This window comes from Panthera onca, chromosome B4 (genome assembly GCF_046562875.1).
Source record: "Panthera onca isolate mPanOnc1 chromosome B4, mPanOnc1 haplotype 2, whole genome shotgun sequence".
Classification (NCBI taxonomy): Eukaryota; Metazoa; Chordata; class Mammalia; order Carnivora; family Felidae; genus Panthera; species Panthera onca.
Genome location: NC_138345.1, coordinates 67,625,729 through 67,642,441, shown reverse-complemented (window position 1 = coordinate 67,642,441; position 16,713 = coordinate 67,625,729). Strand labels below are relative to the sequence as shown.

The following is a 16,713-nucleotide window of genomic DNA, read 5'->3' as shown; positions in this document are numbered from 1 at the left end:
TTTAGAGGTAAATAAAACCTCTCATTTCACAATAGAAATAAATTGCTTTTAAATTCTTCAAAAAAAAGAGTAATTTTAACATGATTCATAATAGTAAAAATATCAACAATTAATGAAATCCAACTATTTAAGGAAATTGGTTAAATGTGCACTATGCATTAACTTAAAAATAATTTTTAAGATGACACGTAGGACATAAATCCTAGAGGACAGAAATTTATCAAATATGTGAAAAAAAAAAACAGCTGAGTTCATTTTCTTAGATATGATAATGGTATTGTGATTATGGAAACAAACATCCTTATTCTAAGGAAATACATGTCAGTATTTTTAGGCATGGCAGCATGATGTCTGCAATTTAATTTCGTGTCTCAAATTCATATACAAATAAAGTGAGAGAAAGAACAGTGTGGCATACAGTTAATAATCCATGTCAAGGGCATATAGGTGTATATTGTACTATACTTTCAGCTTTTCTGTAGACTTAAACATTTTCAAAATAAACAGTTTGCCAATATATCTGAATGTAATAATGATTATTATCCATGTGCTAAAATTATGGGTAGCTTTTATTTACCCTTTTTTAATTTTTTATACTTCTAAATTTTCTATAATGAACATACAGGATTGTTACTGTAGTTTAAATATGTAGCCAGGGAAATAATGAATTCACAGCCTTCAAGAACGAAATGACTGAATTTGGAAAGAGTTCTGTTGGACAGAGAGTTCACCCTCAAAAGGTGAGAGGCCCAGCAGTCCTTCACCAGGCAGGAAGGACATAAAGAATCAGAAAGATGGGATGTCATCTTTGAGTTTGATAATCCCTATTGCACTAATCGTTAACATTCTCCAGGTAACATGTTGCCACACTTGTTCATGCTCTCTCTTTCTACACACATACACTCACCATTTTTCCATATATATAATATATATATCGATCAATCTGTCAATCGACCAATTGATAGATATAATATGTATTTTCTTAGAATAAGGACATTTTCCTACATAGCCATAATTTCATACTCATACCCTAAACTCAAGAATTGTGTAAGTAATTAAGACAGTTCTTAAAAAGATCCCTAATAAACTAAACCTGTGACATCATGTAAGCATAATGTAAAATATGAATACCCAATTCATATTCCTATAGCACCTTACAGATAATTTCCTAAGTATTTCATTAGCTATGCAGAAAAATCACCTGTGGTGGGCAGATGAGGACTTTCCATTTTACAAATAACATAAAAATGTTATGTGTTTTCCTAAGGCCACAAAGATAATGAATGGTAAATTCAAGAGTACTTAAATGAGCTGCTCACACATTAGCTAGTTCATTAAGAATATTTATGCTTACCTTTCCAGAATGTGAAAGGGATTTTAGAGGTTAAAATAAATCTCATCCAATTATTTATTATTCATTCAACACATTTTTGGGGTATCTATTATAGCAAGGTACCATTCAAAGACTATTAAAACATTCACTATATTTTGTCTCTTGGTAAATTTGCTGTTAGAAGCATTAGGATTTGGAATCATGGGACCTTAGAGCAGAAAAACTCAAGGGTCACTTAATCTAAATTCTCATCCAAGGCACATCCTGTTGCAACAGTTTTTAGCCCTCTAGGCATCAATCCACAGATGTTAGAGCTGCACAGAGGGTTAGAATTTTTTTTCTTAGTGAGTCAGGGGATGCTAAGAAAGATAATTGCGAGGATATGGAAAGAAATATTGACTTCAACACGGAAATGATTTTAACCTTCTTATCTTCTTCCTTTCAAAATAAATATCTTCATTGACACAATTCCCACTGGGAGAACATAATCCTTATTTATATATTCAGGAGATACCTCAATTACAATATAAGGCACTTCTAAATGCTGCTTGAAATTCACCTGATGAATTCACAGTATCTTTAGAGAATTTAAAAGTAATAAACAACTTCCTACAGTGGGACAGACCACCCCCATCATCCCTGTTCTTGGTGTAGCACCGATGAAACATATCAGGAAAATCAGAATCCAAAAGGTAAAAGAAACAAAAGTTCTGTACCTCAAAGATTCAAACCCTACATTGGCATATGCCATAAACAAGGTTGAAGGAAAAACCCTACACTTGAAAATACCTGCAATATAAGAGAGGCAAAGAGTACACATGACTAAAAGCAGATTGATGAATGGTAAGGACAATCGACGAATGAATAAAGGCACAAAATCATACAGAACGTGAAAGGAAAAATAGGTCCTATATAATAAAGATTGATTAGCCTCAAATGAAAAATAAGCAAATAAATACTTTAAAAATAAAAACATTAAACATAACAAAAACATAAAACATTTTCATTTTTGATTATGAATTTTATGAAGATTAAAAGGAGTAACAAACCCCGAATGGGAAATGAGAGCTCTAATTTGAGTATGAAGGGAATTTTAATTTACTAACTTTTCTAGGAGGCAATTAATGTTTCAAAATTCAAAATATGCACACCAGCAATACCATGTCTAGGAATTTAATTTTAAAAAATTAGTTTCATAAATGGACAGGGGCACCTGGGTGGCTCAGTTGGTTAAACGGCCGACGCTTGATTTTGGCTCAGGTCATGATCTCTCAGTTTGTGGGATAGAGCCCCATGTTGGGCTCCATGCTGATGGTACAGAGCCTGCTTGGGATTCTCTCTTCCTCTCTCTCTCTCTGACCCTCCCCAGCTTGCACGTAATCTCTCTCTCTCAAAATAAATAAACTTTAAAAAATTATTTCTCATAAATGGACAATTTAAATTTACAATTATGCCAATTAAAGCACTGTTAATATATCAAAAAGTCAGAAAAAAATTTAAATATACATCAAGATGTGGTTAAGTAAGTAAATACTGTGCATACTAGCAATGAAATGCGACGTGACTGCTAAAACTGATGTTTGACACAGAAAGATGTCCATGAAATATTAATTAGAAAAAGAAAACTAAAGCAGAATTTACAATACAGCTATTAAAAACTTAAGCACAATCGAATCTAGATACAGATATATCTCTATCTTATGAGAGTGGTAAGAATTATGTCTGCTAATTTATTAGAAACACGTATTTTGACCTCCTTAATAGCATTTTCTGCTTTCATCTCGTGCCCTTATGTTTTGTAAATCAAATATTACTTTAAAGTGACTTGGCCTGGGGCGCCTAGATGTCTCAGTCAGTTAAGTGTCAGACTCTTGGTTTCTGCTCAGGTCGTGATCTTGTGGTTTGTGAGTTTGAGCCCCGCAAAGGGCTCTAGACTGACAATGTGGAGCCTGTTTAGGATTTTCTCTCTCTCTCTCCCTCTCTCCCTCTGCCCCTCCCGTACTCTCTGTCAGAATAAATAAATAAAGTTTAAAAAAAAATAAAATGACTTGGCCTGAGATGCCTCATCATGGAGTCCTTCACCTCAAAACCAAAATGACTGGGAGGAGGGGGACTGAGAGCGTTAGGACCTAAGCTGTCAACATGATGTTTGATTATCAGTCTAAGCCATGTATTTTACATGTACCTTATCACCAAGGCATCCCCTGGAACAGCAGCTGCAAGTACTTCCAAAGTTTTCACTTTACATTTAACTATGCTTGTCACCATAGTAGTAACAGGAAGAATGAACTTTCAAGCTATGCAATTTATTCACCACTGAATTTAATTTGGGAAGAAAATGAACACTTCTACTATCACCTGCCATTGAGAAAGGTTAGAAATAGGAACATCTCCTGCATCTTCACAAAGGGACCATACTGCCACATGATCTATGGTCTAATATTATGAATGACCTCTGATGCTCATGGACCCTATCACCACACTGAAGGAATACCCTGTTTAGCATCAATGGCCCTCAAACACTAGAAATGTCAAGTACTAACTGACATCCTAAATGTGCATTTGTTAGGTCAGGCTGTCCAAATAAGTCTTTTATTTAAGCATGTGTCACTTTTACCTCTAGCTGAGATGGAACAAGAGGGGCTAGATTTACCATTGTGCATAAAACAATGAAATAACCAGACAAAATATATGAAACACTGGACACTAGGAGCACAGGAGAGTGATCCCTGAGAGACAGCGAACAAACAAGATGAGTCCTCTGATGGCTCTGCAGAGAGTTTCCAGCCCACAGCACAGGGAAGGGAAACAAAATCAGAGCCTGGTGCCCTCTAAGTTGAGAAGAAAGAGCAGAAAGTCGGGGAAAGCAAAGGCAGGTAGAATGTGCCAGGCATTGTACTAAACACTTTTTATGAATTTCTTTATATGAATTTAATTTCCACAGCAATCCCCTAAAATAGATATTGTTATTAGCTACTATTGTTTAACCAAGGAAAAAAGGTAATTTCTCTGGTCTCAGCTAGTAAGGGGTAGAGCAAGAATTCCAACTCAGTCTGACTTCACAGCCAGTGTTTAACAGATTCCAGACAGCCAAATAGTTCACAAAGTCCTATCTATCTGTGCATCTCCAGAATCCACTATGGTGCCTAGAATGTGCACCATAGAGAAAGATTAATTGAAGGTGGCTGACATTACTTTTTAAAAATTCGGATATAAGTCCAAACTCCATTCATATTTATTTACTCTTAAATTTTTGTTTCTATCATAGGTGCATACTTTCAAAATCTAGAGCGAATACTTATCATCTTGTTAAAAGTTTTTCTATAAATAACATTTCCCCCCACTGTGAGACAGTACCAAAATTTCAGTTGCCCATTTTATCATCGATTCATGCTGGCATGAGGCCGAGATGCAATCCTTTCGCTAACAAATAAGAATATTTTTCAATGACTTCCCCAAACTGAAAGATGCTATTATTTGGCATGATTTAAAAGGCCCTTCATGAGCTAGAAAAGTGTCATCATGGGCTGTGTATCAGAAATATTTGTGTGCTAGAAACACTGAAGATGTTCTTGACCCTCATTCTAGACCAGTGGCTCTTGAATTTGAATGCACATTGGAATTACCTAGAGATATTTAATAATATCAATATCTGGGCTCCATCCCAGACTTCACAGAACTTAAATCAGAATCCCTGGCAATGAGGTCCTGAGATCCATATATTTGAAAATTCTCTAGGAGCTTCTAGGCTGTGGCCAGATTCAGAGTTCCACTCCATGCTTACTAAAATAGAATTGTAAATGATACAACCCCAGGAGATACATTCTTTAAGCTCTACATGTCATCAGTACACAGCCACAATTGAAAAACACTTAACTAAATAACCCCCCATACTCCATCTATTACTTAGACCATAAGAATTTCTTGTGCAGTTATCTGAATAAAACAAGTCATATTATACCTTAGTACCTTTTGCCTGGAATGCCTACTCCTGCTTTTTTATTATTTTTTTGTTTTATTTTCTCAAACTTCCCGCTTATCCTTTAAGATATAATTCCAGAATCCCCTCCTCTATGAAGGAAGTCCTGACAACTTACAGCTCAGTTAATTTTTTGTTCCTTTGTGCTCTTATCACTATACATTGATTGCCTACTGAAACTGACAAAATATGATTACTGGTTTGTGTAATCCTATTTGTTATGGCAAAATGTGTGCCTCCTGGAGGGTAAAATTCACATTTATTCATGCACATTCCCCCAAATTCACTACTAGAGCAATTGCTGACATAGAGCAACTACAATATGCCAAGCCCTGTTGTATGCTATTTGTGTGGATTATTTCATTTCACCCTTAATACAACCCTATAAGGTAGGCATTATTTTTTCTCATCACAATTTTCTTAAGTGAAAACTGAGCCCCCAAAAGTAAACCTTGATCAGCACCACACAGCTGTGAAGCAGTTGCACCAGTTTGGTATTTGGAAAATGTTCAATAAATTATTGCCAAATGCCTGAATAAATGAGTAAAGAATAAAGAAAATTTTCCCTGGGGAATTATCATAACAATTACAGTATCAAAATAATTGGGGAAAATGTAATTCATTGTCTAAACACCATTTTTAGACAACTTTTAAACATTTTTTCAGATAAGCCTGCATTTTAACAAATGCAATGAGGAAATAAGGTAAAGATCCATAGATCAAACATCTAAGAAATTTATAAGTTAGGTCTGACTATATATCACATCATGCAGAGAAACATGTTTTCTTTCCTTTTTTACTTTCAGAGAAATATGAGTAGAGCATGTTTCATAATCTCTCTCAGATAATAGTGTATAGCCAGAGAATAACATTGTTATTTGCCCAAAGACTACTGTATTTCCATGGATGCTGGCACAGTTGAAGCCATCATTCAGCCATCCACCTCAGTCAACAATGCAACTGTCACAGGACCCAGAATTGACTGGCACTCAAGACAGGATATGATATAAATATATCTATTTAACTGAGTTAAAGTTGATGCTCTCCAAGTTATTTACAGTTGAAAGTATCCATCCCATATTTACCTTTCACAATGTAAACAGACACTGTGTCAGTCCTTGCCAATAACTGAATTGTTTTTAACTTGCATTCCAACTCTGGCACTACCTGGCATGGGCTGTGCGCCTGGGTGGCATGCATTTGCTTCTTGTATGACCCTGTAGACATTTCTAATGGTCCCTAGGCTTCAGTTTCCTTATCTGTAAACCAGGAATAGTAATAGGACCTATGTCAGACAGTCAAAAGGATTAAATGAGATAATCAACCCACACAAAAGTCTAAGCACAAGGCAGCACACTGTTCATACCACAAAAGGTCTGCTCCCATTCCCATCTTCTCTGAAACAACAGTAATGAACCCACACTCACATGCGTACATCAGAGTGAATGCACCACTGTAAGGGTAGTATAACACACACACACACACACACACACACACACACACACACACACACACAAGTTTAACAAATACATGGTCTTTTGTTTCTCTAGAAGCTTCCAAGTTAAAAGTTACAACATTAAGAGGAAAAAACCATTAAAAAGAAAAGACAGGAGATCACTGAAATCATATGAAAGGGGATGATTTTCTGCTCAAACATAATTGCTTTGGGGAAGGAAAAGTCTGGTGATGGTGGTTAGCAGTGGTGACGGTTACTGTTATTTAAAATTTGAGGTCAAGTTTTGGGCTGAGACCATCGGAAGTTCTCTAACAATAATGAATTCAGTAATGATAAAGAGAAGGTCTGGGATATAGCAAGAAAAAAATGCTTACAACGTATTAAGCAGCCTGGGGGAAAAGAGGACAGAATAGAAGGGATCAGGCTTTAGGTTTTTCTGTCATGATCTTTCTCCATGTGTATGTTGTGACACATTGATATAGCAGATTAAAAGGATCAGTAACAAGTATCTGGCTTATTGTGAAAAAGTAGTTGGATATTGAACTTAAGGCAAATTTTGACCAAAACCAGGAAGCCATGAGTCTGAACAGAGTTGAACTGAGCCCAGCCCACTGAGGGAGGTGGCAGGTTTGAGTTCCAGGTCATAGTCACCAGGGACCATATAGAACAACTGTCCAAGAAGGTGAACAAGGTTTCAACAATAGGATTTCTACTCCATGAACACCATTACCGGATTAGGAGTTGGAGGGGGAACAAACTGCAGGCCCCAGGTGAATGGCTTGGCCCACTTTCATGTCACACAAGAGTAATGAACAGATCTCCTAAGAGAAGACCCCTCATCCTGTGCCCACATTTTCCAGGCGGGAATATGTAAGGCCTATGGAATTCCATCCCCCACGATTCTTCTTCCAAAACTATACTTGACAATGTCTGCTGTTCCTGATGGCTCCATCATTTTGCTTTATTTTGATTTTTTAGTAACTAAGATGAAGTATTTAAGCCTCTTTAAGTACGTGTTAGAGTTGCATGTAATCAAGGAGAGAGATTTAGCATTTAAAGCCAAATAGCTCTGGATTCATTTCTCACTTAGATTGAGTTCTTATCTTGACCACTTACTGCGTGACTTCCTACAAGTACAGAATCTTGCTCTGAGCCTCAGCTTCCTCATTTTACAGATGAGAAGATAAAAGCTAACTTTCAGCCTTGGCATGAGGCTACGATATCATGTGTCTAACGTACTTGGCACTGAGCCTGGTACACAGCAGGTGCTCAAGAGATAATATTATTTTATTATTATTAAACCCAGTGACACATGCAGCCATATGTACTTTGAAAGGTTTATAGGAGGGCACACTCTACTTTCAATACATAGGTATGAAAAACAAAAGGGAGGATAGATATTTGAAGCAAAAATAAAACCAGGCATCGGAAGCTGGGGCCATCTGCTCATCTAAGTACGTAAGTGGGGGGGTAGGAGGGAAGGGGGATGGTTAAAGAACAAACTAGTATTTTTGCCTACTTTCAGACATCCCCTATTATCTTCCATTTTAGGCATCTGTTTTAACTGAGCTACAATCATCAAGATGATGTAAAGTCACCTGTAACTTTATTTACAAATAATAAACAATACAAAATTCTCTGAAAATGGAGCTGATCCCCCAAACATAAGTCAACCCCTCAATCTTCTATTCCCACTCAAACTAAAAGCCAAAACACAAGATGTCTGTACAGAGCACCTGTCCTATGACTATTTCTTACTAAACAGAACCTGAGACTTTGATGAATCCGGGACTAGAAGAAAGAGAATGGGAGTTGAGAAAGGAACAGGATTCCACAGAGTAGAAAGTAATGTGAAAGAACACGTCTAAACATTAAGCCCATGCAAACACAAGAACACAGAAAGTGGATTTTCACTGGTAGAAAGTCAGGTAACAGAAGAAGTAAGAGGATTATTAGAACAGGCATGAAAAATAGGGGCTGTGGATGATCCTAAAAAGCAACATTCAAATCTAAGGCAAGAAAATGATGCCTTTGATTTCTGGAGATAATAGATATAATGGCATCCAGAATAGGTACATTTCACTTTACATAGTAACCATGACTCATCTTGCTATAGAGGGCCAAAGACAGAAGCTGTTTTTAGGTATTGAAGTATCAACAACTAACAAATTTTGAAGAAAGAAAGCTGAAGTGCAGGATTTAAACGTTTAAACTCCTGTACCAATCTACCAATAAAGAAAGAAAGAAAGAAGAAGAAAGTATGCCTGTATCAAAAACAGTACAACTGAAAACTCTAGGCCCTAAGTCCCTATCTGAAACTCTTAGAGCCAGAAGTATTCAGAAAGTCATACTTTTTCATATTTAAGAAAGTTAATAATAATGCATATAATTCCATAAACTCATTAAGATTGGGGCCAGCACCCTGTACTCAAATGTGCTCTTTTCTGCCATGAAACATACGCATATTCACACTGAGAATATGTGTGAGAAATAAAGACTGTATTAAGCATCAAAGTAGTTGGGGTCAGATTTTGCCACTAAATCAGTTATAAAAAAATTCTTTGGATTTTCCAAGTTCTTTGGATTTCAGAGTTACAAGAAATGGTTTGGGAATCTGAATTGAGTTTGTCTCCTAAAGGTAAATGTGAACAGTACCTAGATTGAAATTTTGCTGTTCCTTTTCACCACCTCTGGAGTATCAAAATGTTTTAAAAATACAACTTTTAAAAATATAATTTGACATCAAACATTATCTACTTTCCCCCATGGAAAATTATATCAGTAGATCATTTCTCCCCTACAGAATACAATGATTAAAATCACTATGTACTGGCCACAGTTATTCACACAAGAAATATCTGTTCACCACGTGATAAGACCTGGCATTGTCTTGATTCTCCTGAACTTATAACTGAAGTCCCTGGTTATCCATCCTGAGGAAGGAATTACCAAGCAAACCTTGTCACATACCTGGTGTGCCCTCTGATGTCTTTATCCCCATTCTACAGCAGTACTGAGCAATCCCATAGTCAGCAATCTTTGCGATGATGGCAGCATTGGGGTACAGGGTAAAGAGCAGCACATTGTGGGGCTTCAAGTCACGGTATATGATCATGGCTGAGTGGAGGTATCTGCCAGAAAACACACAGGCAGAGTCATTAAAATGTGATTATATTATTACAATTTTTGCCATGATTTCATTAAATATGTACGTACCTCTATTATCCAAAGCATCAAAAATTCTGTGCTAAGTTTGACCCCTCAAAGCGAAGAGATATCATAGAAGGGAATGAAAACATGCAAGCCAAATATTACAAAATGAGCTTGTGCTTTTAAAACCAAACAGCAAACCAACAAAAACACAGGTCAATCCTGATATGTGAGTGATTTAAACTTTAAGGCACAACCAGTTCAAGCAAAGTACCAGTTTTTGGTGAGTTTTCTTTCACACGCTTAATTATTACTGAAAAGGAATTCTGAATTCTCTCAAAGGTCATATGACTATTTTAATTAGTTTAAAATGTAAATATGTGAAATATGAGTTGATAGTATTTTGCTGTAACTCCCATTTACTTACTAGTTCTGATTTTGTTAAAACCATATAGAAGTTTATCTTAGCTTCTAAAATTCTCTCTATTCCATTTCTCTTTCGATATTTATTTTTCTCTGACTAAAATGTTTCCTAATTTGGGGGAAAATATTTTCACCTTTTTCAATAATAACAAATCAACATAAGAAACTTTTCTAGCTATCCATATCATATTCTGTTCAAAGATGTAATTTACTTTAAACCCAATTCTATTATGAATTAAGTCTAACAAAGAACATTTTGGACCCAGAGTTGGAACGAGTAAAACAATGTCTTGGTGATATCGGATGATGTTAAAGTCATCTCCTTCAGAGACTGATCCAATCAAATATAAGTGCTAGAGTTGGACACTGCAGGTAAAGATTAAAAAACACAATGAAGTTTTAATCTGAACCAGGTCATGTCTATTCTGGCAACACAGCAAGAGAGCTACTCCTCTGCTCCAACAAGTAAAGTAATTCCATCACCACCTTTCCTTACATATTCACAAAATTCAGATTCCCCTGCACCACCAGCTCAGTCTTCCCTGATCCATGATGTCAAATTTGCTATAGCTCTCCGCGTGATCTCCCAGGCAAATTATGACCTACCTTGAAAGGACAAGTTTTTACAGAACTTAACAGAGGTAAATTTAAATCCTTTCTTTGTTGGCGGCTTTTGGTTTGGGTTCACACTGTATCAATAAATATTTACTCCATTACCTAATATGAATCACTGCTAGAGGGATTATGAGCAGAGTGGCAGCGATACTCTAAACTTTCCATTGCATGATGGCCTGAAGTGTATGTATCATTTAATTGCATCAGCTACTGTGCAAGTTTCTTTCTCTTCCAGGATGTAGTCAGGACATTTGACGTTAGGCCTACTCATTTCGCTCTACCTATTTTTGGCTGAAAAATAAGATAAACGTACTAATGAAGTTGACCTTAACGATAAGTAATGGACTCGAGAGAAAATTTACTAAGGGCTTACTGAAAGGCCATTAGCTACCCTTGCCCTGTTGAAGAGAAAAGCTGGGAGATTAAGAAGAAAAAAGTTAAAGCCAAGTCATGCATAATTGAATAGCATCCAAATCCTTCCTAATGCATGCCTCTTTCAGAATATTTATAGAACATAGACTCTCTCAGAATACTTCTCAAAGGTTAAAAAAATACTTAAACTTAATTTGAAATAATGTCTGTGGGAGGGAAAGATTAACTGGGTTAGTTAAAATGTTCAATTATAGAATTTAATCTTAAAAAGTACAGTTTTAATAGCTTCTAATACACTAGCAAAATAGCTTTTGATATATTAACAAGTGCAGATCTTGCCTTACTGAAAATAATTCAGCTGTAATTTATGCATTATGTGACAATGAACATTGTCAAATATTTTATTAAAATAAACTGGTCCAAACTCAGTTAGTCATTCTTTAATTGTGATTATCATCCAGGTTGCTAAGAAACTCCTTTCTTTATAATTGAAAGTAAACTTTATCTCATCCTAAATAGAATTAGTCTAAAAAATGAGATGCATTTATTCACATAACAAATCTGTATTGGGTGTCTATGAGGGCCAGTCACTAGGGGATATAATAATATCCTTATATCTTATATATCCCTTATATCCTTATATCTCCACTCCTGAGCAGTCACAATCTAGAAGGAGAGACAGGTTATAGCTCTAGAGACAGTTGCAGAACTGCAGTGGGTACCAAATGCTAGGAAAGCCAGAGTGAGAAAAAGAGAGCTAAAGCTAGCAAAGCAGACTCTCCCACTAAACTGCAAGTTTTCAACCTTGATAAGATAATACACATAAGGTCTGCCTTTTCCTCTCCAGCACCTAACACAAAGCCCTGCATACAGCCAACCCAAGAAACTTGTGCCAGAGAGACCATCTATTCAGAGCTTCATCGTGGAGACCGTATGTGAGCAAATTCTATAGGAAAACGAATTCTCTAGGCAGACAAGTGTGTGAAAAGAGGAATGACAAATGAAAGAAAGACATGGATGTCCAGGAAAAGTCAAGACCCTCATTCTGATCAGAATGTAGAGTGAGGGCAGTGGAAAGGCAAGAGGCATACACACAGAGTTCTGATGCTCTGCCAAGTAGTTTGCATGTATTTCACAAAGAACTTGGAACTCCCAGGGAATTTCAAGCATAGTTAGATTTTTATTTTAGCATAAATATTCTGATAATTCCCTGGAGGTACTGGACCGAGGCAGCAGTAGTGGCATAAAGATAAATGAAATGATAATGTGAAATAAATGAAAAAGATAATATGAAATAGTCAAAGACCTGGTGGCCAAATGGATACTTACTTTTGGGATGAGAGGAGTAGCCTAGATGTGACTACAGGGATTGCCGTCAGCAAGTGGAAGACACAAGGGAAAGAACAGATTCATGGCGGGAGGAAGTAGCAGAGAGAATAAACTCAATTTTGTAAATAATGAAACAAAGAAACTTATGGAAAATACAAGTGACCATATCTTCATAGGTAACTGAGAATTACAATAAATAGCTCTAGGGAGAAGACTGAATTAGGAATGAAAGCTAAGAGCGTAGGCAATACTGTAAGAGATAGAATATGTAATGTGAAAAAAAGTTTTGTATATCTTTCTAAACAGCTCCATCATTTAAGGGACTCCAGAGGAGTGTGACATTATTGTCTCTTTCTACCTCTGTATTTACAGTTCTATGCTGAAATCTGAGGAAACAAACATTAATGCTCAGTTTTTAAAAATATACTTAGTGCTGGTAGAAGACTAAAAGCTACCGAAATCTACTAGCTTCTTGTGGCACAAGATCCAGAAAGCTGTCTTGGCATTAGGCTGAGAAGAAATCAGGTGAATTAAAGCAAAATATGCTGAGATTTCATTTACTTCATCAGAAACTGCAGGAGTTGTTAAAGTAGGTCTCAGAGAACCAGAATAAGCTACCTTAGAGGTGAGGTCTTTCACATGGTGGTGAATGAAAGATAGAAATTCATCATTTTATAAATAAGCATTCTGGGAATTATGTGGAAGAATTAGGGGAAAACTAAGATCTGGACTTAGGAAAGTGACTGATCCCGCTCTGAAATACACCAGACGTTGTTGCCTGTTATCTGGATTAATTTAACACATGGTTCCCCCTGGTGTTCAAAAGCAGATATACCAACCCAAATCCAAACCTCCGCAATACTGTTTCATTAATAATCTGTATGATTTTCGGCAGTTTCCGGAGTCTTTCCAAAAAGGAAAACCTATTTATTTTATGTGTCTTTCATAGTCTCTATACACTATTAAGTTGTATCTTCCTGGTTTGGTCTTATTTGTTTGTGAGCAGTGCTTCTTTGTGTTCCTTGCCATCTATTCCATTCACATTTCTGGACACTGCCTGAGAGGAATAGTCACCGTATTTCAGAAGGGAAGGAAGGGAAAGAAATTTGCATTCACTGTGTGGTTATATGTGCCAGGTACTGTATTCTTCCCTCTCTCCTATCTCCATCTCTCTCTACTGCCCACACATATTTACTGGGGGTTCACCATTCCAGGTGCCAGGGATATGAAGGTGAACAAGATGGCAAGTCCTATCATGGCCCTTAGATTTCCAGCAGCAGAGACAGATAATGAACAAACTCTTTAAATGAAAATATAAAGAACAGCAGGCAGTGATCAGTGCTACAGGTGCCAGAGAGACGTAAGGTGGACAGGGACATCCCCTCTGAGAGGAGACCTGAAAGAAATGAGAAGTGAGCCAAGAGGATATCTGGGGGGCGGGCTCTCCTGGTCCAGAGAAGAGCTGGCATAAAGCCCTGGGCACATCTGAGAAACTTCAGAGAAGCAAGTGGCTGAGCACAGTGACTGAAGAGTGAGATAGGAGAGGGTTGATAACAGGACAAAGACTTGAGCCAACTTCCACATAGAAAAGCCCCCTGGCCACTGCCATGTGAAGAGGAATACGGGGCAAAGGTGAGAGCAAGTGGGCTGGTTAGACAAGGAGCCATGACAGCGGCTCAGACACTGCGGGTCGGCAGAGAGACTGTGAGGAGTAGCTTCATGAAGATAGGTTTTGATGGCACTGCTGAAAGTATTTGCTGAAGGATTAGGTGTGGGATGTGAGAGAGAGGAAAGAAGGAAGGACGACTCCAAGGTGAAATAAGTGTGTGACTGGAGATGGGGACAGTGGTGGAGAAGGAAATCCAGACTTTAATCTGGGATGTCTCCAATTATCACAAAGTCCTTGAGATGTCACGCACTGTATTAGTCACAGTTTACAGACTCTGACAGATGAGTTTCGGAGGTATAAAATCACAGGTATGTGTGTGGAGCCATGACTTCTCCTAGTCCCTCTGTCTCCCAAGACTGTGGCCCTTCTGCTCTTTGGTGCTGCCTCCCCGGCACTCTGTCGTGGTACCAGCTGGCTGCAGGATTGGGTATGCCTTGGACACAGAAAATAACTCCAGTCCCCTTCAGAAATATGGACCGATCTTTCCCTATTAGAATTGTCCATGATACCTGACACTTTCCTTGGCACTTTGAAATTTAACCTGTATTTTTATAGGGCAAGGAGGTCACTACAGTTTTAAGAATATGAGCTCTGGAACAGGTTTCCTGGGCCCTAATTCTTTTTTTTTTTTTAATTTAATTTTATTTATTTTGAGAGAAAAAGAAAGTGCAAGTGGAGGAGGGGCAGAGAAAGAATTCCAAGCAGGCTCTGCACTGTCAGCGTAGAGTCCGACGTGGGGCCCGAACCCACGAACCATGAGATATGACCTGAGCCAAAATCAAGAATTGGACGCTTCACCAACTGAGCCACCCAGGTGCCCCCCAAAATCTACTCATCTAACTATGACGTTCTGCATGGTCTTCCTACTCTTATTTTATGGAATTACAAAATCTGTTCAGGGAAATGGTAGTTTTTCCCTCAAGTTGTTTGTGAAATGTTACTGGGACATGATATTACTGGAAAGTGCTATTCTCCAAGCCCTGGGAGGAAGTCGAGGCTCACTCTTGTCACACGCAGAGTAGAAAACCACATGACCTAATTAATTACCTCAAGCCATCAGCCACATGGAGTGCAATCCTGTGCTGTAGGGTTCTGGTGAGACTGGCTTTGTCCTGCTGAAGCAAGCGGTCCAGTGAACCCTTGGAGGCTAACTCCATCACCAACATGCGAGGACGAATCCCAGCCGCCAGCAAAGATATTAAGCTGGGGTGGTGCAGGTGGCAAAGGACCACCAGCTCCTACAAAGGGAAAAAACCATTTAAGAGTACTATAGCCCCAGTACCTCCTTCCTTAAGTGTCTCAACACTTTGAGTGTTGGTTTTCTCTGGGTAACTGGATTATAGCAAATGTTCCATTTCTTCTTTAATCTTTTTTGTATCTTCCACATATTCAGGAATAAACGACTGGTTTTAAAAACGTATTCTGAATGAAAATGTTAAGTTCTACCTTTCCTTATTGCTTTGCGTTTTTCAGAACATTTAATGCAGGGTCAGTACCCCTGCTGTGGTCACACGATCAGGTCACGTCAATCTTATCTAATGAATCCTAGTTAGCCACAGAATTCCTTCTCAGGCCAGGATTCTGAGCAGCTGCTACTAATCAACTGCAATTGGCATGTAAGGTACCACCTGCCTATCATTTCTGGTTTAATGACTAGAAAAGCTTAGGGTGTCTAAGCCCATGGGAATACATGGTATCGCTCCTCTTGAAACTTCTCTAATAACTTTCAGTTACTTTTGAATTAAAACCCTGTGTACTCACACAGCCTCCATGGCCTGACCTGATCTGGTCCCGGCCCATCTCTCAAAACCCATCTCCTTCTGTGTCTTCTCCTCTTCATGCGGCACCCTTCTGCCACACTGGTGTTCATTCAATTCACCGCACATGCCCAGCTCCTTCATTCCAGCCACTGGGCCTTTGCCCCTGCTGGTCTCTATGCTCTGAAACCCCTTCACCCTTCTGAAGGCTTCTCATCATTCTGATCTTAGCTCAAATACTCTTACTTTCTCAGAGTAACCTGCCTTGAACCACCCTCGCTAAAGCAATCCCCAGCTGCAAGAATCTCTCTCCAAAAAGTCAAAGATACCATTTTAGCTTGAACAGAGAGGTCTCCATTCTGATGTAATCCTCTCCCTAGACCACATCCTGTGAGACTGTACAATCTCCTTTATATGTGGTTTGTGAATTCCATATATACTTTATTCTGCATATTTCACTTTCCTCTGAAGCCCTAATTTAGTTGAAATTTATAGTTCATGTGATATTAAATTGATTCATGTTATAAACTGTGATTTCTGTCTGCAGAACCTCTGCTTCTTAAAAACCAGCTTCAAAGATGGGGAGTATCAGTGCCAACTGCATTTGTCAGGAAAGTGGAGTGTGGAGAA

General features: G+C 37.9%; 1 protein-coding gene across 1 annotated transcript in view; it reads right to left on the bottom strand.

Annotated features, from left to right (window-relative positions):
• LRRK2 (leucine rich repeat kinase 2) overlaps positions 1-16,713 on the bottom strand; it is a 136,502-nt gene that overhangs the window by 20,483 nt on the left and 99,306 nt on the right. The window contains exons 40-41 of the mRNA XM_060657922.3: positions 15,374-15,564; positions 9,739-9,899 (exon numbers count right to left, since the gene is read on the bottom strand). Coding sequence (XP_060513905.3) covers positions 9,739-9,899; positions 15,374-15,564 — 352 coding nt within the window. The remainder of the gene's footprint in view (positions 1-9,738; positions 9,900-15,373; positions 15,565-16,713) is intronic.